This window comes from Camelina sativa, chromosome 7 (genome assembly GCF_030686135.1).
Source record: "Camelina sativa cultivar CO46 ecotype springtype chromosome 7, ASM3068613v1".
Classification (NCBI taxonomy): domain Eukaryota; kingdom Viridiplantae; phylum Streptophyta; class Magnoliopsida; order Brassicales; family Brassicaceae; genus Camelina; species Camelina sativa.
The window spans coordinates 9204630-9230970 of NC_141886.1; the positions used below are offsets into that span (position 1 = coordinate 9204630).

General features: G+C 32.9%; 1 protein-coding gene, 1 long non-coding RNA gene and 1 pseudogene across 2 annotated transcripts; 1 reads left to right on the forward strand and 2 right to left on the reverse strand.

The window, feature by feature from the left end:
* Positions 1-671: 671 nt before the first annotated feature.
* LOC147941091 (uncharacterized) lies at positions 672-2332 on the reverse strand (annotated as a pseudogene).
* Positions 2333-2379: 47 nt separating this feature from the next.
* Positions 2380-3217, forward strand: LOC147941092 (uncharacterized). Its single transcript, XR_015561730.1, has 3 exons — positions 2380-2506; positions 2578-2659; positions 2787-3217. It is a non-coding gene; the product is annotated as an uncharacterized LOC147941092 (long non-coding RNA).
* Positions 3218-5058: 1841 nt separating this feature from the next.
* Positions 5059-8440, reverse strand: LOC104700793 (uncharacterized). The gene is made up of 9 exons (XM_010416382.3): positions 7672-8440; positions 7109-7189; positions 6590-7009; positions 6371-6506; positions 6118-6283; positions 5879-6007; positions 5586-5780; positions 5383-5505; positions 5059-5309 (listed from the first exon to the last, which is right to left on the reverse strand). The coding sequence occupies exons 1-9, from the start codon at positions 7847-7849 to the stop codon at positions 5202-5204; spliced, it is 1536 nt and encodes a 511-aa protein (XP_010414684.2). The 5' UTR covers positions 7850-8440; the 3' UTR covers positions 5059-5201.
* Positions 8441-26341: the final 17901 nt, after the last annotated feature.

Sequence of the window (26341 nt, forward strand, 5' to 3'; positions counted from 1 at the left end):
TTCTAATACAATTTAACTATTTGTACCATCATAATAAACCATATTTTAATTTTTACAAAATTTATCTTAAAAAGTTACAAACTTATATTAAACACAATCTATGCATCTTAGTCTATATCATAATAAGAATTATAATATTTGAAAATTAACAAAAAATAATTGTTAATAAAAAGGAAAACCACTAAATTTTATAGAAAACCAACATTGGCTAAGATATTTTTATATATATCGTTCTCTTAAGTAATAATTTTCAATTTAATCATTGAAAATATTAGATAGTTTAGTTGTTGGATAATCCTTTTTTCTTTTAGGAATAATAAATTACTATTAATATAATATATGAATTGTATATCCTTAATCCATTTTCTTTTAGCTAGGAATAATAATTTACTATTAAATAAGTATAATATATGAATAATTGTATATCCTTAATCTATTTTTTTCCCGGCAAATCAAATAGATTATATCATAAAGAGTTTTACATTATACATGAACCATTGGTACAAATAAAGGAAATTAAACTTAATTTTGGTGAAGGAGTGGATTGACCATGCTTGTGGGAAGCCTTATAGGCTAACAGATAAAATAATCTGTTATGTTCCCCTTCACATATTTGTAATTGGCTATCAGCTTATAGATGAAACTCCAAAATGTTTTTCGCATTACTCTAGTTAAAAAAAAAATAGAAATGTTGCTTGAAATGATTCATACTCTTGTCTTTTGAAACTCAATACGATATGCTGAAATGTTGCTTGAAATGATTCATACTCTTGTCTTTTGAAACTCAATACGATATGCTGAAATGTTGCTTGAAATGATTCATACTCTTGTCTTTTGAAACTCAATACGATATGCTGAAATGTTGCTTGAAATGATTCATACTCTTGTCTTTTGAAACTCAATACGATATGCTGAAATTGCCTTGCCCATTGTTGCCACTTTGTGATCACGATTTACTTTTGCATAGAAGTAAAAAATTTTGACCAAGGGAAAGAAGAAACATCTCTATCACAGTCATTCGCCGCTTTTTTTCTTCCCATCACCCTCGTGTCATCATCATCCTCAATGAAAGTAGCCACCATAAATTTAGAACCATATACTCCACAACCCATATAATCACTTGACGAAATGAAATATTCCAACCAGGGTAATGAGAAAGCATCACCATCATCAGACATAGTTAACATCCAAAGAAATCTAATCCGATCTCCGATTTTGATTTCATCAAGTAGATTGATTCCTCCATCGATTCCTGGATCAAAAACCCATGTAGAACCTCCATTCCATTGGGTAAAAGGACATTCACCGGTTGATACCCGGAAATTACACCGACAGTGAGTGAACACACCGGAAACAAACTTTCTATAAAGAAAGACATCATGATTCCATCGAATCAACATCATAAGGTAGGAGCCACAATAGATATATGGTGGATATATCAAGACGATCATTGAAATCTCAACGAATTGATAAATAATCCAAATTAGGAATGGCGTGAGTGAAGTCTGATTTGGAATTGATGGACACAGTCCCTGAAAATCCATCGTCGCAATGGGACAAATTACATGAGAATGATAATCTCGATCTGCCACTATTAATAATTGAAAATCAAAAACTGTACAATAATTAAGGGAAGTACAAGCAACTGAAAAAAAAACAAAGACGATGACCGATGCCGGCCTGAAACAGTGAAAATAAAGTTTTGCTATGAAACGGTGGCTTTGGGAAAATCGCCTATGGCGAGAGAGAAAACCGTCACCCCTTAATCCATTTTCTTTTTTTAAGAATAAATGTAATCCTTTTCCTTCTAGAATTAGTAACTTAATTAAAATTACTACCTAATCTTATAATTTTTTGAAAGATTTATTTTAAAAAGTTACAATTTTAAAAATTTTAAACACATATTTTTTGTTTTATACGTATTAAAATGACAATTTGTTAGAAATGCCCTTTTTGAAATATATTTTTTCAAAAATACCATTTTCTTAAAAAATTTCATTTTTGCTCACTTTTGTACAATTACACCGGCAATTACAATATGTTAAATTAATTTTTAGATTTTTTTTAAGTTTGGATTCTTTATTTTACATTTAGAGTATAATTTTTGAGGTAGTAGAATTTAGTATTTGATGTTAGGGTTATAGAATTTAGGAATTTAATCATTTTATATATAAAAAAGAGTATTTTTGAAAATGGACAACATGAAAATGTATTTTTGAAAAGTAATATAGGAAAAGAATCAAAATAAACCTTTTTAAAAGTGGAATACAAGCTATGCGGTGCATTGATTACTTGCTAACTACAGAAATTTCGCCGTAAAGAAAGAAATCATTATCGACCTACTAAGGACCCTATAAATATTCTACACCTACACGCCAATTATCATCACCAAACACGACAAACCAACCGCATACAGAAAATCATAAAACATAAATACATTCTCATCGTAATGGTTGCTACTTTTGCTTTTCTCTGTGATGTGCACCCTACAATCCTAAATGAAAAGGTGGGTGTCTTATTAGTGATGCTTTTTAAAACATAATCTTTGTGTGTTTTAACAATTTCTATTTTGATCAGCTTACAAAAATCATAGATGATGGAGATCCTGTTTATAAATACAAGCTATGCGGTGCATTGATGTGGTACAACCAGAAGAAAGGTAATCACAAAAACAACAAACACCAGTATTTCATAGTGTTGTATGGGAACAAAGATGTTGTATAAACATATCTTATTATATTAAGGTATCTTATCCAAATCCTTTTTGTTTTCTTTTGAAACTGAAGTTCTAAGAAGATGATAATTCAAGTTGAGAGTAGAAAACGGACTTTCTTTGAAGAGAAAGATGAGGAGAGCCGAGAGCGGTCTATGGCTTGAAATTATCTAGCGAGAACATGATAACAAAGCAACTTCTTTTTGTCTCATTAGTTTGATTGTTCGAGGGCGTCTCCGATGATAGAATTCCCAGCGGACTTCGAGGCTGCAGCGACAAAGGATAAAAAAAAAACGGCGGTGGCTCTTGCTGATGACGACAAAGGATCTTTCTTTCTCGCATCTTATTTTCCTGAAGGCTGAAATAACTTTTGGATTGGGTATTTCTCAATCGTGATTATTGGGCCCATTTTGGAAATTCTTAGATTTATAATATGGTTGTAGTTAAGTTATTATTCAGAAACATCTAATTTGCTCAAAGTTAATTGAAATTTAATTAACATTATTCTTTACTTTAATTAATTTTACAAAAACTAATCATATGATTTATCTATGTTCACGAATTAATATCCGTTCAGGCCATGCTTTTAAGTCTTATTAATGATTTTTCCACTTCTATATATTTCTTTTATATATTATTATTACAAATGAAGTTGTAAATTATAGATACAATGTGAAGTTAAATCTTAAGCAACCTATTTTAGTCTAAAAATTTAAGATTTTTATCTGTATAGTTAAATTTAAACATTAATATTATAATTAACCTTAAAATAAAATATTGTGGGATGGGTTATAATCGATATATTATTATAAATTTTAAATATCAATAATCTATAGTTACTACTATCGGTTTAATATACTAAATAGATAAAATAATTATCTAGCAATGCAGGGTCCATCCTTATATTTTTGAAAATAATTTATTATATAATATTTATCTACATATATATATATATGTGTCACATATTATTAATTAAGGTACGAACTACGAAAACATACTCCAAACCAACACAAAAACATATAATCCAACTAAAACAGTGTAATCTATTAATCAAAATAAACACAAAAATACAACATTATTTTTTCGTAGTAATTATAAAAACCTTTTCACCCGGGTTAAAATCTTCAATTGGTTAAAAACGTTTCCTTTTTTAGTAACCAACAATTTGGTTTCTCCATTATAATCTTCATTTGGTAATTTATAATTTGGAAATTTATAACAAATTGTGTGATAACAATGGCATAACATATTAATAACTTTGTAAATGAACGCTATATACTTTCTAAGAAATGATGAATGTTTTATACTTACCAAAGGTGAGAGATGCTCTACATAACATATTAAACACACATATTTTTAATCCACATTAATAATTAAATATTATAAAAGTAAACAGTAGTATTATTCATATAAAAAACCAACTGAGTTTTATTTTCATTGCACATAAAAACTATATATACTATAGTATTTAAATATTTAAGGAACTGTATGATATTGTTTCTATATTATAAAACAATACACGGTATACACCTAAAACATAGAAATTGGACACTACACTACATAATATCTAGATGCAAAATACTGTACATTTACAAAATACAAAACATTTGTTACTGCTAAACAAAATATTCTTCGCGTTTTTTAAAACAATCTCACCCTGCGGTGTACCGCGGATGAATATCTAGTGAAAATGTATTTTTGAAAAGTAATATAGGAAAAGAATCAAAATAAACCTTTTTACATGTTAAAATTACATTATTCAAAACAAACTTCTTACATACATATTAGAATTATGTTTATATATTTTAAAAATGTTTCAATTTATCTTTTTTTTATAATTATATTTTAAAATATAAAACATTAATTTTTTATATACATATTAGATTTCAATTTTAATTTTTTAAGAGTATTTAATTTTATGATTTTTTGTAATAACCCTTTCACTTTTAAAAATTTATCAAAAACGAATTTTGTTGTTTTTATACGTATTAGAGTTATCTTTTTAAAAACTTGTAGAAAATAATAATTTTCTCATAATTATCTTTATACTTCTAAAAATTGTTAAAACTAAGTTTTTGTTTTCTACATAACAAAATCTCTAATTGTTAAAATTGACAAATATCACAATCTTGTGACTTACTTACATTGAAAACCAAACTTTATATAATAACATATTTCCTTCATATACTATTCCTTCAACATATCAACAAATATAGAAGTCATATTTTACTTCATTTTTTTTCCTTTTTATTTTTCTTGTTTCAATATTTCTTCGTTTCTCATTCCATTATGATGAACTACAGTCCACAGAACACTAGTCCTAGCATCGTAGGCAACTTCTGAAGTACTGTCATGTTTTGGAATGATGTATTTTATACACTCATCCCTTTCATTATTGTGTTCTTCAAACGGAAAAAGCTCTTAGATTTTGTGTTGAGTAACAAAAGAAGAAAATAAGAAAACAGAAAACACAGTTTTGTGTTCACTATCATAGAAATTCTTGACTATGAGCTAACTGATGATAATTCATGTAATCAATCCCATTTAACCGGACGCAACACAGTATTTGCTCCGGTAATTCCTCCGGTTTATTCCCCTGAAAACAAGATTTTACAGTTAATAACCATAGCAATTTGACACAAAATTCGTCAAAGAAGCAAAACCATTACCTGAATTGTGAGTCCAACATCAAGAATACAGTGCTTGAGCCTGTCTAAAAATGCTTCGAATCCTTTACGCGATATATAACTGAATCTATGCATATCGATATCAATCTCAAAGTAATTTTCACCCTACAAGTTCAAAATTCAGAGCTAAGTAAGTTAAGCAGGTTTCAATAGTACTTGTATTTGTTAGGATACTTGTGACATACCGAGTAGAACTCATGCTGTGGTCGTGAAAGCACAGGTTTTTCGTTATAAGCATTCATGAGTTTCTTCTCTGCACCGTTCAACTGGAGATCATCTACATTTGCAACACGTCCCAATATCTTTAACCGTTCCCTAAAGGGTACATTTGTATCCATAGTAAAGCCTTTAACTTTCTCAACCTCATCATCTATTAATCTCTGCATATATCCAAAGACAAAGCGATTCAAAAATGTGTATTCAACAGAAGAGCAGAGAACAAAGAAAACAGAATCATGAGGAGGAAGCTTAAGTTTACCTGAATGCTTTCTTGGAAATGAGGTGGAAGCTCCTTTAAATAATTATCCGAAAGTTTAAAGTATAAAACAAAATTCATTCCTTCTCCATCAGTTTCACCTTGAAAGATAGCAGCTGGATACAATGGAATCTATGATTCCAATAGCAAATAGATTCCAATAGCAACATCATCATCATTAAACTGAAACACCGGAGACAATGCAAAGAAGAACCATTTAACTATGGAACTAGACAATATACCTGAACATTTACAACAAGTATCGATGGGAGCTTGGTCGAGGTGGTACTAACAACAGGAAGCTCCACGTATTGCGCTATATGGTTTATTTTACGTTGAGATAAAAATACATCGACACCAAATGGATTATATGCAGCATAGTTTGGTGCAAACTCTTTCTTCTTTTCTCTACCAAAGAACAAAATATCAATTAAGAGTTAGTAACAGAACATATGATCAGGTACTCGAAACAACAAGCTCTCCACGTATGTTTACCTGAAATAAGTTTTGCCACGAACCCGGAAACTACCAGGCTCAATGATTGACCAGCAATCAAACATTTTCTTTTCGAGTGGACAAAATGGAACCTGAGAACCTGCCATTGGTCTCTGCAACTGCATCTTTGTAGAAACTGAAACATTGCAAAGAACAAAGTAAGTTATTGGATTGGAATCTCTTCAGTTCAAATGCAGTGGAACCACAACTGAAACTTACATAAAGGACCAGTAGGGTGTCCTTCTCTCCACTTGAAAGATAGTTTAAGCGCAGCTTTTTTCCTCGTACTTGGAGGGCTAGAACTTAAAGACCTTCTCTTTTCAATAGAAGGAACAGTCGAATGAAGACAAGGCAAGCAATTGCTTGGAAGAATCCCACAGTTTTCCAACAATCCTTCATCTTTTCTAGAGCTATCAACAGCAGTTGAAGATATCTCATCAATGAAAACAGGCTGCTTAGTGTCTGTCAAAGCACTCTCTGACTTCGATTGTGAGATGACATCATCTACGGTTGAGTGAGAGTTGGAAGTTTTGGGACCATCGCTTAGAGAATTCCTTGCAGAACCGCCAAGGTTTGAGTCTTTAACAGATGACATACTCGATACTGAGATACGCTCACCTCCGTTTACTGACAACATATCTGAAACAAAACGTCGCAAACAATAATGAAATGAACGTGATACATAGATCCTAGGAAGAATCAAAAAGGGGTGTTTTAAAGAAGTTTTTGTTATAATACCTTCCTGAACACTGTGAAAATCATCATCACAGTCGGTTTCAAAGGCGAGGTTGGAATCAAACCATGCTTCATCAACGCTTGCTGTTTCATAAATGAGACTTAAGTCAGGTGAAATATTTATAACTCTAGTAGAGACTAAAGAACTCAGCTAAAGTAACAGTGTCATGTAAACAAAATGTTAATCCTCACAACTCAATGCTCATCAAAGATGTTTAACCATTTAGAGAAAGATTCACTCTTTTGAGTAATAAACCTAAAGTATAAACCAAATCCCTTTCTCAACATACAAATCACAAAACTGTAAGCTAATCTAACAACTTTCTAACCACAATCTAATCCCTAATTACCCAAACCAACACATTCAACAACCAAAAGACATAACATTTCGAATTCAATCAACCAAAAAGCTTAACAAACCTTGAGAGATACACAATAAAGACCAAACCCACGAAGCCAAACCGATCATAAACACACAGAACAAAGACCAAAACCAATAGAAATGCAGAGAGAGAGAAACAAAAGATTGGTTTTTTTTTTTTAAATTGAATTGAGAGATTAGAGACCTCTGAAAGTGGGATTAGAGAAAGAACGATCGTGATTATCGAAAGATCCGTCAGATAAGCGAGAAGAAGACACAACTCTCTTCTTCTGAATCTTTCGTCTTGTCCGAGTCTTTCTCCTCTTGCTTGACCTTATTTTACCACCTACACAGCTCTTAGGCGTTGACACGCAACCTCCCATCTCTCTCTCTCTCTCTTCTTCTCTGATCACAAAATCAACATATAAGATCTCTCTCTCTCTCTCTAAAACCCAGAACTTGAACAGAGAGAGAGAAAAAGATAAAGCTGGTTCCTTTTAGCTCTTTGTAGAGAGAGAAAGAGAGAAAAAAAAATATGTTTCCTTTTACTTCTCTCTCTCTCTTCCTCTTCTGATCAGAAATCAGATAGAATCTGCCAGACACGATCTTCAAATCCACTTATTGGCCAACAACAACAAAAAAAAAACTTAAAAGAGAAGAGAAAAATGGTAAAATGAGACACAGACAACTAGACAAACAATTTGGTGAAGACGAAGTATTTTTTTTCTTTTTTGCTCTGTACTTCGTAAACAAATTAAAAAAAAATGTAAATTTTCTGATTGGTTAAAAATATATTTTGGGATTTGTGAAGTCAACAAGAAAAATTTGGGGAAATTTATCAAAAGACAAGTTGTTAAAAAAAAATTCAATAGTTATCATCGCATATACCGTGAGTTAACGGCATCTTCCAAAAAGCAATTATAGTTCACTTAATTTTAGATTTTTACGATTGAAGCAACAACCACATTGGACTTATCGTGTTTAACGTTTTGTAATCATCTGTAATTAGTAATTTACGTATGCTTCGTGTGATCGAGAATGAGAATATATTTGATTACGATGGCAAATAGTTATTTTTTTTACATATAAACTAGGTTTTGAATCCACGCTACGCATGGATTTATTTGATATATTTTGATAAAAATTATATATGATTAATGATGTTAACGAAACATTATCTTATAGAAAACTTTAAATTACCATTAAAGAAAAAATTAAATTTCAGATACACAATTTTTAAAAATATAAAAATCAGTTGTATTTTAAAATCATGAATTTAACTCGACGTTCAGGCGAAACAGATCAAACTGGAACAATTTTACATATCCTAAACCATTTATTTGACCACCAGAAAACGGAACAATTTTATAATCATGAATTTATCTCGTTTTTCATATTTAATTGATCGCTATCACTTATGTTTTTGTGTTTTTTATTCAATGTTTTCTTATTCTCAATATTCTTTTTGTCATTTTCACTGTCAAATTTTATGGTAATTGTCATCATTACTTTTACCGTCCGGTTCTTCGTTATACTCTTCTTCTTGTTCTTCCTCGTCAACTTCTTCACATTCTTCCACTGAAAAACCTTTTTTTTAGACTACCACACAACTTGTTAACCCATCAAACTCCAAGAACAAAATCATATATTTTCTCATAAAAATTGTGCAATTCATGAAAACCAGCATAGTCAACACATGCATCCAATTATTGATAATTTCATCCATATTATTCGATTTTAGATCTACACGGTTTGAAACTTCTCAAACCAAAATTCTTACTTGCAGAGAAAGTAATATGAACACATATATAGTTAAAACAATATTTATGCTTTTCGTCAATCCTTCTTCTTTAAACTCAAATAACATCAAATCAAGGTCTTGCGACGTCAATCCTTATTTTTTAGACTTGAAAATAAAAATTTACTGCGAAAGTATCAAATCATCTGTAAAGTCATACACAAAAACATGTTTTACAGCTCATAAGATATATAAAGCACAAACGGAGATAAGTAAGATATTTTCAAGATATTAAAAATTTGATATATAATATTTTGTAATTCTTAAACTTTTAAATTTTTAATAGAGATTAAATTTTTAAAATATTTCAAACTTTAGATGTAGTTTAAATATTTGTAACATTTTTTTTTGAGTTAAATATTAATGACACTTTAATTTTTTTATAGAGTTTAAATAGTTATAATTTTTTAACATTTTTATGGAGGTATTTATAATATTTCTAAATATTCTATATTAAATATTTAAACCTTTATATATTTTAATTTGCTAAAATAAATCAAATAAAACTTCTAAATTTGGAAACCTGATAAATAAGCATAATCAAGCAAACCTGATAAATTTATAGTTAAAGACATATTAGTTTTATTTATAATGGTTCTCAACCATTGTCTAAAATTTTATAGCCGATGTGGGATGTTGTAAATATTTCTTTTATTTCTATATATTTTACTTTTTTTTTCCTAAAAAATCTTAATATATGGATTACTACTATATTTCTAAAAATGTTATTAGTGAAATATCTAATTCTTATTGATTTTTTTAAAATTCTATATGGACACCTTTAGGAGTTTATAGCTTCAAATTTTTATTAGTATAGATATAATGTCTTAAAATATCTATGGAGGTTAAGTAATTGTAATGTTTTAAAACATTCTATGAAGTTTAAATATTTTTAATATTTGAACCTTTTAAAATTTTCAAGTTTCAATATTTATAATATTTTAAACTTTTAAAATTTATAAATTCTAATTTTTACAAAACCTTTTAAATGTTAAGAAATTTTTAAAATTTAAAAATTATAAAATTTTGAAACCTTTTAAAGCTAAGACTTTTAGAATTTTTAATATTTATAATATTTTAAACTTTTAAAAGGTTCGAAATATAACATTTGAACCTTTTAAAAAGTTTCAATATTTATAATATTTTAAATTGTTAAAATTTAAAAATTATAATATTTAAAAACTTTTAGAAAGCTAAGAACTTTTAAAAGTTTCAATATTTATAATATTGAAACTTTTAAATTTTTTAAATATTATAATATTTTTTTGAAATTTTTTAAAGTTTTAATTTGATCAGATAAAAAACCGGATCAAACCGAATAAAACTTTTAAACTTGGACGCCTGATAAATCAAGCTTTCCTGCTCATTCGTTGTTGGAAGCATATTAATCTTATTTATAATTGTTCTGAACCATTGTCTAAAAAATTTCTAGCCGATGTGGGATATTGTACATAGTTCTTTTATTTATATAAATTTCAAATTTTCCTTTCTCTAAAAAATTCTGGAAATTTTAAAAATGTACTTTTAAAATTTTTAAATATTATAATATTTTTTGAAACTTTTTAAAGTTTTAATATGATCAAATAAAAAACCGGATCAAACCTAATAAAACTTTTCAACTTGGACGGCTGATAAATCAAGCTTTCCTATTCATTCGTTGTTGGAAGCATATTAATCTTATTTATAATTGTTCTGAACCATTGTCTAAAAAATTTCTAGCCAATGTGGGATATTGTGCATAGTTCTTTTATCTACATAAATTTAAAATTTTTCTTTTTCTAAAAAATTCTAGAAATCTTAAAAATGTTAATGAAGGGCATGTCAAATCCTAATTGGTCGTTTAAAAAATATCTTAATTTAGAAAATTCTGGAAATCTTAAAAATGTTAATTAGTGACATGTCGAATTCCGATTGGATGTTTAAAATCCTAGGTGGACAGCCTTAGGAGCTTATAGCTTCTACTTTTTATTAGTATAGATTATAATCACAAGTGGTTGATAAATCAATATTTATTAGTTATTAGAATCTAATTTGGATTTGTTTAGTATAGTTAAAAGATGTACTAGTTTACTTCTCACAATATTACTTTAAAATAATATTGTTTTAACCCATTATGCAAATTTTAAAAACAAAAAAAATTAATTAGATAAATAAAAGGAGAGAGAGTCTCTCTCTGCGATAAGCGACGTTTCAGAAAACTTTTCTCCGACAAGCCTTTCTTTTCTAAGTGTTTTCCGGCCGGCGTCGACTTCGTTGACGCCGGTCGGTGATTTCCCTTTGTTTGTAGTTTCATTTCTCTATTCTAATTTACAATTCCCTAATAAATTGGCCAATGATCTCTGAAATTTCATTGGTTTTCTTATTTTAATTCTTCTTAATTTTCTTCTTCTTTGGGATGAGATTCATTCCGACCAGAATCCAGCGAGTTTTTCGGTGGTGGGTCGATGCCTATCCGCTGAAGGTTTGTTCAAGCGGTTTCCCTTGTTCTTTGATTGAAATTGTTCTTCATCCTTATTGTCGATTCTGCTTCGGCATGAACTTCTTTTTGAGATATGATTTTCAATTTCGAATCTGGGATCCCGGTGACTCAATTGGTGAATTAGATGATGGTGACAATAAGACTCAATCAGATCTTATTGTTAAACATCTTATCTACCTCTGTTCAGCGGTTTTGGGGATCTTACACTCACTCCAAAAGGTGATGAAATTTTTTGATGTTGATGGTTTCTTATTCTGGTGTTTAAAAACCTTTGCTCCGCTAATTGGTCTCTTTATATATGATGATACTTTATTTGAATCCAAAGATACATTGCGGTTAATCTATGATGGAATATGGTTGTTGTGGTTAAGTCTTTTCATCTCGTCAAGATGGATTCATCGGATTGCTCAAATCCAAGAAAATTTATTCCAGTTCATGTGCTTGGTGTGTCTGCTGGTGAATTATCATGATGTATTATGGAACATATTTTCAAGTACTATTGGCGGTTTTGGAGTTCGAAGGCAACGACAAGAACCATTCATTTACTGGCATCGAAGAATATCAACAAAGAAATCGAGAGTATGAAGTTATCATGGGTGATATTTACAACCAAATTAACACCATCGCCTAAAGCGGGAGATGGAACTGATTGTGTGGTTAGCGATGTAACTGATGGATCACAACCCTTTGATTTTCATAAAAAGTTTTGGTGCTACACAAGAGAAAAGATAACCTAACAAGAAGATCAGATGACGAAGACGATGAAGGAAAATAACAGACTGAATAATCTGTTAGCGTGTAAGGCTTATCTACGACAGAAGCAACATGTTTTTTTCACTCTCTCGTATATTTCGTTATATTTAACTTTGGATGTATGGTATGCAGAGCTTCACTTTGAATGTTCATTGATACATTTGTATTATTAGTTTCAAATTAATGAAGAATGAAGATGTTAAAATATATATATTGTTTTACTGGATTTCTAACACCATACCTATTTACTTCTCAACAACATCGTATTGAAACCATGTAAAACAACCCTTCCCGTTTTTTTTTTTTTTTTTTTTTTTAATAATTCACTAGTGGTCCCATACCCACTAACAATCTAGCAACAAACAACAACAGCGGATAACAAAACAATTCCATTAAACCAATAAGAAATCCAACAATAACAATCCAATAGCCAACAATGCAATAATTCAGAACCATCAATGAAATAACCAAGTTCCAACATCCTACAATGTTCTATCAACTCGACACTAGCAACCTAACAATAGCTAGACCACAATCAATCAAGCCTCTAGAACATCCTCCTCCTCATCGCCTTGATTCCACGATCACACTTTGCCTTTACCTGCACCACAAACACATACTGAGATGCATGAGTATTGTTAAAAACACTCAGTGAGGCCATCCTCCCATCTACTGGGCTATACACACAAGCAACTGAGATTCCATTGTTAAGCTAAACAATAAACACATTCAACACATCAAACAAGGCATAACTCATCATCGGATAAGATCGGTGTCGACCGACACTAGCACAACATGGTGTCGACCGACACCACACTGGTGTCGATCGACACTACTTTTGCAGACGCGAACTGCACGAACCCAAACATCGATCCTCCGTTTCAAACCATCTCGAAACCGTCCCAATCTTACCCAAATGTCTCAGGAACCTATGGGAAACACAAAAACAACAAACCCAAGCAAGAAAACACCACAAATAGACAAAGAACAACCAAACAAAAGAGATCTCAGGCTTAGATCAGCCATGGTCCAGCACTCACCTCTTTTTCAGGAAGATTTGTTTGAGAAACGGTGGAAACAACACCTTAGGAAGCTTCTCCTACATTCCCAGCAACAACTCTCCCTTCTACAGCTACAGATCTCACCAAAAACTACCAAGAACAAGCCACAATCTCAAAAACCACAAGTTCTCTCCTTTCTCTCTTTTTCCTCTGCAAACGGCGACAAGAGTCTCTCAAACCCTTAATTCGTCGCTTCTCCACTTATATACCCGGTTTAGGTAAGTAAACCAAACCAACCAAACCAAAATCGCGAATTAAAAACAAACCCGACGAACCCAGAATAGTGGTGTCGATCGACACACCCCTGGTGTCGGTCGACACCCACTCCGAAACTACACTAACCGGTTCGCGGATGTTACACCATGATTTTGAAAGATTTAGAAAATTTGCAATTTTGATAGATTTTAGGGAAGTTGATATGATTTGTTGTAAAATTCTTTCAAATTCCAGCTAAACCATGAGATTTGGATTTTCTATTTTTAACTAAACAAATCCTACAGGATCTCTAAAAATCATTAAAATCCAAATTCACAAACTGTTTTGAATAACAATAGATTTGAAAGTAGTTTTTTAAATCATCAGTTCAATAACAGTGAATTGTGATAGACTTTTAAAAATAAATGATTGAATAACATATGATTTGTAACTTTTACACAAATCACTTAAAATATCAAGTTGAACATTGGTTACACAAATCACTTATATAGAATTTTGATCATTGGTTATTCAACTCTTTTGTATGTATTTTAACAAAACAATTCAACCAACAACACATAAATTATTTATCAAATAAATTTCAAAATAATATAAACTGAAACATAGATTGTCAAAAATGAAAAAAAAAATCAATTATCAAAAATGTATTTTGTGAAGATAAAAACCTTAAAGAAACAAATTATTAATAGGTAGACTCGGAAAAAAATAAGGATTGAATTTAACTAACTAAAACATACGTCAAAATGTTTTTACAAACTTATTATGAGGTTAGTAATCAAACCATAATATATATATATATTATCTTTGACTTCTTGTTCTTGGTTCCAAAAATAAAACCATAATATATATATATATATATATTTTAAGAAATTTTGAAGTAACAAAAAGCTTCATGTAATCATATTTCCGTTGTATAGTACATTGGCTGCAAATGGTGATTAAAAAACAGAACGAGCTGAATAAAATGAGATGAACCATCCAAATGAGCTGAATAAACTGAATGAGTTGAATAAGCTGCAGAGAAATAAATTAGTATGCTAAATGGTGACTATTAAGTCTAATAGCTGAATACAAAAATATAATATTAATGATATATCTATAATAGTATCTGAAATTATATATTTAATTATATATATAATTGGTTTTTTTGAAGATAAATCATGATGATATAGGATCTCATTTTAGTTTTGATTTTAATCAATAAAAATATGAATTATTCGAAAGAGTTTAAAATTGAGCTGATTTTGCATACTTGGATATCTTTTATTCTTAACAAATAATGCTAATTTAAATTATTTGGTTTAATATTAAACATTAATTAATGTCAAAAAATTTGCAAACAAAAAAAAAATTAGTTAGTGAACGTAAGATTTGTTTGTTGCATATTTCAAAAATTTATATATAATTAAAAACTATAAATATAATTTAAAAAACATATTTTTTAAACTCACAATATTTGATTTTCCTACATCATCAAAATAATAATCCTGATTTCCACAATTACAATTTTTTTTAAAACCAAAAATATTAATTCAAACATGTAAACTGAAAAAATATAATTAATTTTCTTTTTTTTAAAAAAAAAAATTTCATCTCCTACAATCTGTTCATCTTCTATTTTATCGTTGAACAATTTTCAGCCAAAAACTGCTATTTTCCAGCCCTAGGGTGAGACCTAATAAATTTGAGTTGAAAACATATTTATCTCAAATAGTGATTTTTTGGCTGAACAAAGTACGTTCAACTCATTCAACCAAGTTTTCGGTCGCAGATGTGGTGCTATAACCACTTAACTAAAGACATTTTTAATTGAGTATCATCTTTAATAGTACTAGATTTTGAACTCATGTTACGCGTGAGTGTATTTATTTATTTTTGCTGAAAATTATGTATGATTGATGAAAATTATAAAATATTATTTTATAAAAATATATTAAATTACTATTAATGCAATTTTTTTTATTTCAGATACACAATTTCTAAAATATAAAAATGAGTTGTGTTAAAAAATCAAATATGATCAAAAGAATCATGAATTTAACTGGACGTCGAGGCGAGGCGGATCGAACATTCAAACTGGTGAACTTGCATATACTAAATCATTTCTTTGACCACAAAAAAAAATGAAACATTTTTAGAATCATGAATTAATCTTGTTTTCTCATATTTAATTGGATGTCACCATCTATGTTTTCATGTTTTTTTTCTGCTGTTTCTTACTTTTCATTTTTTTTCCCCATCATTTTCATTTTCAAATTTTCATGATAATTGTTATCATTACCTCTTTTCTCGTAAAATTTGTGCAAATCATTACCACACAACTTGTTAACCCATCAAACTTCAAGACCAAAATCATTACCTCTTTTCTCGTAAAATTTGTGCAAATCATAAGTCAACATAGTCACCACATGCACTCAATTATTGATACCTCTTACTCAGTTTTAGATCCATATGTATTGAAACTTCTCTAACCAAAATCTACAAAATTGTAATTACTTGCAAAGAAAGTAATATGAACACATGTTATAATTTAAGGGGCATAAATGTGACACTCCGATTTCAGGGATTTGCGGAGAGGTTTCAAATAATTGATTTAGCCATCTATGTTATAAAAGTGCACTTATCTTTTCGGTCAATGGTCCTGAGAGAACTCCAAAGTTAAGTGTGCTTGAGCTGGAGCTGTCTCAAGATGGGTGACCTTTCGGGAAGTGACTGTCGAAACTGTGCAAGTGAAGATAAAACACAGGGAAATATCATGTGGTGATTTGTAGGGATGGTAACAAGTCTTTAAACTCTCCCGGACGTAGCAAACCGTGCGGCAGATATGGATGGGTTCACGGGCCTAGTGAGAGGACATGAGGCCCATTAAGGAAGGTGGGCCCATGGATTGGGATTGGACATGGATTCCACTAAGAGGTGGCGATCAGGGGTTACAAGTGGTATCAGAGCCCATATGGTTACGGGTTCTCTGTGTGCTTTGTGTTGTGGATGTTGGATTGAATGCTTATGTGTGGCATGGGGTCCTAGAACATCCTCTTCGAGCCTACTTTGTGATTCCACGGTGAGTTGTGTTCTTTATGTAGTTAGGGTCGTTTGTTTGCTTAGCCTTCTGTTCTTGGTGATACAGATGGTTAGAGGTGAGATAGCAGCTGGTCGCGGGCTTGGTTGTGGTCGTGGTCGTGGCCGTGGCCGTGGCCGTGGACGGGAACAGGTTCCTGAGACCAATGGGAGTATGGCCCAGTATATGGACAGTGAGGAGGTGGCAGAGTCGCAGGTACATCCTAGAGTGTCTAGAGACCAGGCTGGTGTGGGTATGGGCAGGGCTGATTGGCTCGGTATCGGTAACGGTGTTGCCCCGGGAGTGGGGGTTGCAGCGGAGGGTGCTCCAGATAGAGAGGATATCCTGGCGGACTTGCTAGCTCAAGTATTAGCACGGCTTCCAGTAGTGGCGCAGCCAGCGGCTGGTGTGCAGGCTTCTGTGGTGCCACCAATGGTTAGTGGGCAGGTTCCAGTAGTGCCGCTAGTGGTTGGTGGGCAGGGTCCAGCGATGCAGCCTGTGGCTGGAGTGTAGGCAGGTGTGCAGCCGTGGGCCGAGGTAGTGGATGCACAATATGTTCAAATGCTGGTGCAGCTACGACATGTGGGTGCAGAATATTTTCCCAGGAGGCACAGATTCGAGTGCAGCGGATGAGTGGAGAGAGCGGATGGTAGATATTTTCCAGTCTCTCTGGTTTCCCGACCATTATCGGGTAGACTTGGCATCACACTACCTTTCGGAGGATGCGAGGGTCTGGTGGAGGTCGGTGATGGCACAAAGATTGCTGCGTGAGATGACTTGGATGGACATTGTGGGAGAGTTCAATGCCAAGTATTTTCCGTAGTAGGCCCTTGATTGCATGGAGGTGCGGTTTTTGGGGTTGAGTAAGGGGAACCATACTGTGAGGGAGCTGGACGTAGAGTTCAGTTAGTTTGTGGGGTATACAGGCCGGTCTTTGGAGCCAAAGTCGGCTTAGGTGCAAGGTTGTTGTTGGCTCTGCGTGATGACCTGAGGACTAGGTGCAAAATGAGGAGCTACGCTACGAGAGCGGAGCTGGTGGAGACTGCAGCTGGGATAGTGGATGACTTGAGGTTACAGGTTGTGGTGGTCAGTCCTCCGGCGCAGCCGAAGTGGACTCAGCCGCATTCTGCTTCTGGAAAAGGCGGTAAGCCTACGCAAGGACAGAAGAGGAAGTTTGATGCCATGCAAAGGTCGGGGTCCAATGGTGCGGGATTTTTCGGGTGTGGTGATGCCGGATACCTTGGTGGTGGTCTTAGTTACACCGGTTACCATGGTGGCGGTCCCAGTGACGTTTGTGGCCTTTGTGGTGGTCCTTTTGGACATTTCTATGGCCTTAGTGGCGGTCCTGAGGGACGTTTTTGCGGTCTTCGTGATGTGTCTAGAGTCTTTGTGATGTGTTTAGGGTCTTTGTGACGTCTCAGTAGCCTTAGTGGCGAGCGTTGGCCGTAGGACATTGCGATGTTCCTACGAGAGCCATAGAGGTAGTTTTAGTCAGCGTGGTACTCTGTCGAGCTCAGAATTATTGCTCTATAGATATGAGATCTCGAAGAACTCATGATGGTACGGTTAGGTTCCTGTGTATCGTTATCTTGAAGGACTTTATGGCGTGAGGGTATAACTGGTATATCGACTTCGGGTGATGATCCAAAGGCGCACTGTAGGGTGATAGCCCAAGAGCAAAATTTGACTCCTGATACCGTAGCTGGAGGGTTGAGGCTCGATGGCGAGCCGGTAAGACTTGAAGGTTGAGTACTGAGAGCGAGGGAGATGCATGAGTTGACAGCGTATAATGTCAGAGACGCGGGTTATTGGCGAGATTGAGTCCTCATAGCTAGTCGGAGGATGTGCATGCCATGGTGTTGGTTGCACGGGAGATCCTTGGCTGTTGGTCTTGGTGCTAGATGCGAGGACGAATATATGCTGGTGGAGGAGAGTTATAACACCCGCGAACCAAAAAGTGGATTTTTGGTAGGGGTGTCAATCGACACAACTTGTGGTGTCAGTCGACACCTTTTGCGGATGGGTTAAAAAATCGGTTTGATTTTAATTATCCGGTTCGGGTGATTGGTTTAGGATAAGCCGGTTTCACAATTTTAAAGGGGAAAGAAGAAATGAGAGTTCCTGAGACTGTTCTTGAGGTTTTTGGAAGATCCTTTGTCTTGTGAGTGAGTTTTCTTCCTAGAGAGTGTGGATTCAAGGCTAAGGACGTGGTGGGAAGGTTGTTGTGGTGCTAGCTTTGTCGTTTGGGAATAGATCTCATTAATTGGCTAAGGTGAGTGCATGACTATGGCTTATCTAAGCTAAAATCTCTGTTTCTGTGACTTTGTGTGTTGTGGGGTTGTTTGTGAGTTTTGTGGCTCCTGAGGCTTGGATTCTTCTTGGGATCGTGTGGGATGGAAAGGAGAAGCTTGGAGGCGAAATTCAGAGGTTCTGTTCAAAGGAAATTGATGTTCAACATCAGTGTCAGTCAACACCAACGCAAGGACGATTCGAGGACTTGGCGAGTGTTGGTCGATGCCATGTGGAGGTGTCAGTCGACACCGTTACGGATTTGTGAATGTCAAGCAGGTGTCGGTCGACACCAGATGAGCAGCATCGGTCGACACCCTTTTACAGCAACCGTTTATGTCATGTTGATTTGTGCATTGCCTGGTTTGTTTTTATTGTTTGTTGATTGTGGCATGAGAGATCTTATTGCTTGTGTGTATAGCCTAGTAGATGGAAGTATTGCCTCACTAAGTATTTCTGGTAATACTTACGCCTCTCTTTTGTGTTGTGGCATGTTGTGGCGTAGGTAAAGGCATAGTGTGATCGTGGAATCAAGGTTATGAAGAGGAGGATGTTCTAGAGATTCGGTAGTTTGCTCTCTGTCTTTGTTAGGATGCTATAGTGGAACTTAGTGGTCTAGAACGGATGCTAGGGTTGCTGGTTTTTATGATTGGTTATGTTCTAGATTGTTGTTGAACTTGATATTATATTATTTCTTTAATTGTTATTGATTATTGGAGTTGAATTAAATTGTTATACGCTGTTGTTGTTGATAGGGGGTAGGTTGCTAGTGAGTATGTGATCAGTAGAGATAAGGATATTAACAAAAAAAAACGTGTCGGGTTATTTCAGTTTGGTATCAGAGCCAAACCCAGACGAGTGTGGAGTCAAGTGGACTCACAACGTCGGAGGTGACGGTCTTGGTGCGCAACGAGGACATTGCGATCTGTTAGTGGTAGTGAATTGTGACACCCCGGTTTTAGAGACTTGCAGAGGGGTTTAAAATATTTGATTTGACCACCTATGTCACCAAAGTGCACGTATCTTTTCAGTCAAGGGTCCTAAGAGAACTCCAGAGTTAAGCGTGCTTGAACTGGAGTAGTCTCAAGATGGGTGATATTCCGGGACGAGATTGTCGGAACTGTGCGAGTTAGAACAAAACACAGGGAAATATAATGTGGTGATTTGTAGGGACGGTAAAAAGTCTTTAAAGCCTTCCGAACGTAGCAAACCGGCCGTCGGATATGGATGGGCTCACATGCTTAGTGAGAGGACATGAGATCCATTAAGGAAGGTGGGCCCATGGACTGTGATTGGACATGGGGTCCACTAAGAAGTTGCGGTCGGGTGTTACAAGTGCTAGCCAAACCCAGACGAGTGTGGAGTCGAGTGGAGTCACACCATCGGGGCTGACGGTCTTGGTGCATAATGAGGACGTTGCGATCTGTTAGTGGGGGTGGATTGTGACATCCCGATATCAGAGACTTGCGTAGAGAAAATAATTGATTTAGCCACCTTTGTGGCCACCTAGGTCACCAAAGTGCACTTCTCTTTACTGTCAAGGGTACTGAGAGAACTCCAGAGTTAAGCGTGCTTGAGCTGGAGTAGTCTTATGATAGGTGACCTTCTGGGAAGTGACTGTCGGAACTGTGAAAGTGAGGACAAAACACAGAGAAAGATCATATGGTGATTTGTAGGGACGGTAACAAGTCTTTAAAGCCTCCCAAACGTAGTAAACCGGCCGTCGGATATGGATAGGCTCACAAGCCTAGTGAGACGTGAGACCCATTAAAAAAGGTGAGTACATAGACTGGGATTAGACATAGGATCCACTTAAAGGTGGCGGTCGGAGCGTTATAATAAACAAACTTAAAATCCAACTTAGTTTCCGACTCGGGTATTGAAGTTTCTGGAGGCACATTAGATAATTCCCTATTCTTCATTACACACATTTTTTTAACAAATACAATAGCACTTAATTGTAGATATGTTTATATTTTGAGGGCTAATTAATAAAAGGTGCATGGAGCTCTATAACGATAATACATCAGCTTTTTTGCCAAAGTGCTTCTCTATTAATATATAAGAGATAAAATACAAACACAATAAAATTTTTTAAAAAAATAATGGTTTCTATTAAATTAGAAAAATTATTTCCAATGTATACGATTACAAATTTGAATTATTATTAGTGTACTATACGAAGTGGAATAAAATTAAAAATATATATACATGTATATACCTACTAATATGTTTATATTAATTTTACTTTGCTAATTTTTGGTTACGTTCACAAATTTTTGTATTATATTATACAATACATAGTTTTGAGTAAAATTTTGTATCTTATGAGAAGTACATTTATAAAAATAACATTAAAAGTGTAAGAAATTATATTGAAATGCCATTAGAAATAGTTAAAAAAAAAGGATCATTAAGAATAATTAAAAGAATTTAAATAGAATAGATAAAAAAAGTAATGTATTAAAAATAAGATATTTAAAAATATCCATTTGATTAAACAACTAAAATTTATACAGATATTATCTGATCTATATAGATTTTTCGGCAATAATCTGATTGTAAGTATGGTAGATGAATTGGTAATAATGAATAACAAAATAGCAAAAAAAGTTATTTTAAATTTAATTCAAAAAAAATAATCATCCCACCGCAGTTTAACGTGCGTCAGTACCTAGTACATATTATTAGAAAAGTTATTTTACCGGCAACCAATTGCATCAACGTGACTATAAAAACTATGGACAATACTTGGGTTCATCCTAGGGGTGAACCTCTTCATTCACCCCCTTATAAAATAAATAAATAAAATCTGTATACATTATTATAAAATGAGAAACTTAAACCGCTCTTTTATAAACTTAGACCGATATATAATTTCGTTCTAATTGTAAAATCTAAACCCTAACTATCTCATTTGTAAACTCAAACTGATATATAATTTTCTTCTAATTGTAAAATCTAAACTCTAACTATAACATCCGCGAACCAAATAGTGAGATTTGGGGATGCGTATCGATCGACACCAAGGGTGTGTCGGTCGACACCAGCTTTTCTGGTTCGACCAGATTGAGTTAAATTGTCGAATTTGGATTGGTTTGGTTCAACTGAAGCCCGAACCGACATATTTAAAGAGGAGGGTCGACTCAGGGTTTTGGAAAAGAAGATTTTGTCGCCGTTTGAGAAGAAAAAGAGAGAAAAGAAAGAGTTTATGAGTTGAGAGGTGTTTGGATTGTTCTTGGTGGTTTTTGGTGAGATTTGTTGCTTTGGAAGGGAGTGTTGTTGTTGGGAACAAAGGAAGAGTTTCGTAAGGTGTTTTTCCACTGTTTTCAACCAAATCTTCCTGCAAAAGAGGTGAGTGCTTGACCATGGCTGATCTAAGCCTGAGATCTCTTTTGTTTTGGTTGTTCTATGTTGTTTGTGGTGTTTTTCTTGCTTGGGTTGGTTGGTTTCGTGTTTCCTTAGGTTCCTGAAGCGTTTGGGAGAGTTTGGAACGGATTGGAAACGATTTGAAACGTAGGTTCGTCGTTCGGCTTCGTGCAGATCGCGTCTGCGAAGGCGGTGTCGATCGACACCGGCTAGGTGTCGGTCGACACCAATCTTATCCAACACTTGTTTTTCCTGGTTTGATGTGTTGTTTGTGTTTGTTTGTTTGCCTTAACAATGGAATCTTAGTTGCTTATGTGTATAGCCCAATAGATGAGAGGATTGCCTCACTGAGTGTTTATGACAATACTCATGCATCTCAATTTGTGTTTGTGGTGCAGGTAAAGGCAAAATGTGATCGTGGAATCAAGGCGATGAGGAGGAGGATGTTCTAGAGGCTTGATTGATTGTGGTCTAGCTATTGTTAGGTTGCTAGAGTTGAGTTGATAGAACATTGCAGGATGTTGGTTTTTGTTATTTACTTGATTGGTTATTGGATTATATCATTGTTGGATTTTTATTGGTTAATGGAATTGTTTGGTTATCCGCTATTGATGTTTATGTTAGTTGTTAGTGGGTATGAGACCACTAGAGAATTATTATTTTTATTTAAAAAAACGGGAAGGGTTGTTTCACTAACCATCTCATTTGTAAAACCAAACCGACATATAATTTAATTTTAATTATAAAATCTAAACCCTAACCTTGTCATTTGTAAACTCAAACCGACATATAATTTTGTTCTAATTGTAAAATTTAAACCCTAACCACCTCATTTGTAAATCCAAACTGACATATAGTTTCGTTTTAATTATAAAATTTAAACCCTAATTATCATTTATAAACCCAAACCGATATATAATCTCATTTAATTGTAAAATGTAAACCAAGCAAATATTTAACTTTCTTTAAATAAAAATAGAGAATTTGTTAGAAATGCCCTTTTTGGCATACCTCTTTTCAAAAATGCTCTTTTTTGAACATTTTCATTTTTGCCTTCTTTTACAAAATTACCCTATGTTAAATTAATTTTTAGAATTTGTTTTTTTAGGTTTGGGTTCCCAATTTACATTTATGGTATAGTTTTTAAGGGATAGAGTTTAGTATTTGGGGTTTAGAGTTTATAATTTTGTCATTTTATATATTAAAAGGGGTATTTTTAAAAATGGACACCATCAAAGGGTATTTTTGAAAAGTGATATAGAAAAAGGTATTTTTGAAAATCCCCCATAAAAATATACAGAATTTATTTTCTTAATTTGTTTTACTTTTTAATTTAATTTTGATATATTTTTTAAATAAAATATTCTGATTGGTTGAGAGGGGAGGAGGTGGATACAAAGGTTCACCCCTAAGTATTTTTCAAAAAGTATTATGGCTTTATAAAAGAAACTATAATAATGTTTCATAAAATACTATTATGAAATTATGTTATTATTTTTTTTCCCACTGTAAAACAAGCGATACTACAAATGTAGAAGACAATATTGAATTACTTAAAATAATAAAGATAAATTTAAAAGAAATTTTGTATATGTCAAATAAATTAAATAACAAAGTTAAATATACTCTCGCGCCACACGGGGTCCTCTACTTAGTGATGGTATATTACTCAACCATCACCTCTGAATGTAAAAACATGATGCTATTAGTTTGAGTGTTTGACTTGTAAAAGAAATAACAGCTCTAGAATCCAATATTTATAGGTTGATTTACGTTAGTAATGTGTTCTATTGGCAAATGTTTAGAATCTAGTTGAGCATAAATGGAGGTGGTGAAATAAAAGTTCTGAATTTGGTTGAAACGGAGAGAAGATTAAACTGGCAAGAATCTTAAATAAAAAGAGGAGGTTGAGTCCAACTAATTTCTTATGCCAACTATACAATTTCTTCTTCATGGACCCTCACTCTATCTACATCTCACCTTTTATTTCATTTTCCCAATATTTTATATAAAATAGCAATAATTATCACCAATAATCATAAAATGTTAGAAAACTATAACACGGTCGGTGCATGGTGTAGGACAACTTTTTACAAAAGTGAGAAAAATGTTGTTTTTGTTTTATTGCTTTCAAAAGAAGAAATGTTGTTTTTTATATTGGCATTTTGTGAAATCGCATAATCATGTTTTTGCGATGAAATAATAAGATATGATGGACACTAAAGGTGGATGGATTTTTTGGTCTCTTCTCATTTGAAATTGGTGTATAGTAAAACTACAAATTTAAATTTCAATGTTAATCGGTCTATAAATGTTCATCCTCACAACTTAGAAATTCCCAAAAGAAATTTCATGAAGAACACACATAAAAAGCAATCGCTAGGAATCGTTTAATCACACATGTCTTGGTAGGTTTCCAATATTCTATGAAAGACAACCTAATAAACTTTTATACTTGAAAGTTGGAACAACAAATTAATACAGCAAACATTATCTAATTCACAGCAAGCCCTTGATAACCAAGAGATCGAGCTATACATGCACTACGTTATACGTGTTATAAAACTTTTTTTCAATGTACCAAATAAATTTGACCCAACATATCAATGCTATGGAAATTCATATCAAAATAGTGACAGGATGAAGTGTTTTTATAAATAAGTATCTAGTCGATCTAGCTCAATGAGCTTTAAATAGAATAAAAACGTTAGATTGAAAGGAAATATAGCACTATAACCTCTATAATTAACATTCGATAAATGTCAATAAATCAGTATATTTCTTTGGTGTTAAATTAGGTTTTCGATTTAATTTATATATCAATAAATTAATAACTTATAGAGGTTTTCATGTAGCTCATTAAGGTTGGCTTTATTTAGTGAACTGCGCAATAAAAGTTTAGGAAGGATGTTTAGTGCAGGAAAAATAAAAGACAACAAATTAAAAACACAGAGATTTAAGTTTCATAGATTGATATCATTTTGCCCAAAGTAGGGATGTTAAAATGGAACCCACCCTATTTAAACTCATGCCATTTAAACCCACCCCATTTAAGTACAAACCCATTTGAAACCCATTTAATCATATCCATTTAAACATAGATTGCCCTATTTAACATATTAAAACCATTTAAGTATATAATTTTGGTGATAATGTGCAATTTTGCGGCTTTGTAATTTTGGCGGGAAAAATCTATTTGTGAGAATATTTTTTAATGATGTATAAACTCAATTTTTTCGGTTTTGAGAAAAAAAAAACATTTTGATAACACATGACATTTTTGCATTTTTGGCGGTAAAACACAGTTTTGAGAAAATAAACATTTTGATAAAGAGATAATTTTTTTTTTCGGGAAAACACGTTTTATGTTTTTGGCGAGAAAACACGGTTTTGGGAGAAAATACGTTTTTACGGTTTTGGCCGGAAAACATGTTTTTGTAGTTTTGGCGAGAAAACACATTTTGCGGTTTTGGCGGGAAAACAAGTTTTTACAGATTTGGCGGGAAAACTCATTTTTACGAACTTGGCGAGAAAAAATGGTTTTAATAAAAGATAATTTTTTTTGGCGGAAAAATATAATTTTATAATTTTGGCAGAAAAATATAATTTTATATGATAAATATTTAATAAGAATATCAACAAAAATGAATCTAGATGGATACCTATTTATTTATGATAAAACTCATATAGTTAATGAGAGTAACTTGGGAAACTCATATAAGCCCATTTAATTTTTTTCATAAATGAGTATAAATGGGCTCATTTTAAATCAAAATGTTCCATCATTTACTGTTTTTAATGTGCATTGGATGTATAGACTGAAACTTAGGTACTTAATTAAGTTGTTACCAA

Excerpts from the sequence above, each read along its gene's own strand:
- LOC104700793 (XM_010416382.3), bottom strand. The coding sequence starts at position 7,849 with ATGGGAGGTTGCGTGTCAACGCCTAAGAGCTGTGTAGGTGGTAAAATA. Across the intron at positions 7,010-7,108 it reads TTTTCACAGTGTTCAGGAAG|ATATGTTGTCAGTAAACGGA; the intron begins GTATTATAACAA and ends GTTTTGTTTCAG. Across the intron at positions 6,008-6,117 it reads TACTTGTTGTAAATGTTCAG|ATTCCATTGTATCCAGCTGC; the intron begins GTATATTGTCTA and ends TTGGAATCATAG.